The sequence below is a fragment of the Rhagoletis zephyria genome, unplaced genomic scaffold (genome assembly GCF_001687245.7).
Source record: "Rhagoletis zephyria isolate East Lansing unplaced genomic scaffold, Rhagoletis_zephyria_1.1 Rzeph_scaffold_69025, whole genome shotgun sequence".
Taxonomy (NCBI): Eukaryota; Metazoa; Arthropoda; class Insecta; order Diptera; family Tephritidae; genus Rhagoletis; species Rhagoletis zephyria.
In genome coordinates, this window is record NW_016226076.1 from 1 (window position 1) to 1,356 (window position 1,356).

Below are 1,356 nucleotides of genomic sequence, written 5' to 3' on the forward strand. Positions count from 1 at the left end.
ACTTTACCAATCCAAGGCGAAAAAATAATTAAATTCAGAATTTTCTAACGAGCTTTTTCACAATTTTACGCTGCCTAGATTGGCTGTTGAGATTGCTTGAAGCACACTTATGAGCGTGGTCTCCCAGTAGTCTGTTCAACTAGTTGGAGAAGTAGATCTCCTATTTGGAGACGTAGCTGTGTTAGCTGTTGACGTAGGTCTCCTAATTGAAGGCGTAGGTCATTTAGTTGGGAGGCTACAGGTCTCCTAGTTGGGCGCGTAGGTCGCCTAGTCGGGCGCGTAGGTCTCCTGGTTCGCCGTGCAGGTGTCGTAGTTTCCGGTGTGGGCTCTGTTGGCTCTGTGGGCTCTGTAGGCTCTGTAGGCGGTGTAGGCTCTGCAGGCGGTGTAGGCTCTGTAGGTGGTGTAGGCTCTGTAGGCGGTGTTGGCTCTGTAGGCTCTGTAGGCGGTGTAGGCTCTGCAGGCGGTGTAGGCTCTGTAGGTGGTGTTGGCTCTGTAGGCGGTGTTGGTTCAACAGTAACATCTGGCTGAGCTTGAGTGATAGCTATAGTCATTAAAAGCACAGCTCCAAAAACTGGAATTCAACAAGTTAGTACGAAAATCATATACATATGTACCACGACTTAAGGACTTACGGAGTACAAAGAAATTTCTGGGCCACATGTTTCGATGCTTTGATGATGTCGAGTTTGAGAACGGAAAACAACTGATAGTCATACAACAGCGCATATGGACTTTTATAGTTGAATAGACATCAAGAAACAAGTGATCTTCAGATAACACTTGCGTTTTTTTTTATTAATTTTTTTAAAATTGTAACAATAACTTTAAGAGAAAAGACTGTCTGGATTGCGTTTATTCATAGCTTAATTGACAGCGAGACTACAAAAGTTATTTTAAATTTTGCATCCAATAAAACAAGACTAAAACATCGATTCTACTTAAACTATTTAGCTTCGAAATAAGGGCATATACATACATATAATGCACACGTACGTGCGTAAAATAGTCACGTAAACAACATAGATATTTTCGAAAGAAAAAGAAAGCTAAAAGCACTGTATCAGATCAATCCAGAACCATATATTCCATAACACTTCGAGAAGTTTAATGATTGAAACACCATTTCAAGGTAGGTTGGTATTGAAAATGAGCGAAATCGGACTGTGACCTCGCCTAGTTCCCATATGACAGTATTTTCGAAAAATACAAAAACTACGATATTTCAGTAAATGTTGGATGAAAATTGTTGAAAATAAGTATGTAAAGAGAATTTTGTTAAAAAATATTTTTGTTATGAATTTTATTTGTTTTTTTTTTGTTATTTTTTTGGCCTTTATAACAATTATATTCAACAAT

General features: G+C 38.9%; 1 protein-coding gene across 1 annotated transcript; it reads right to left on the reverse strand.

Annotated features, from left to right (window-relative positions):
* Positions 1-6: 6 nt before the first annotated feature.
* On the reverse strand, positions 7-661 carry LOC108357013 (extensin-like). Its single transcript, XM_017608108.1, has 2 exons — positions 633-661; positions 7-571 (listed from the first exon to the last, which is right to left on the reverse strand). The coding sequence occupies exons 1-2, from the start codon at positions 658-660 to the stop codon at positions 108-110; spliced, it is 492 nt and encodes a 163-aa protein (XP_017463597.1). The 5' UTR covers position 661; the 3' UTR covers positions 7-107.
* Positions 662-1,356: the final 695 nt, after the last annotated feature.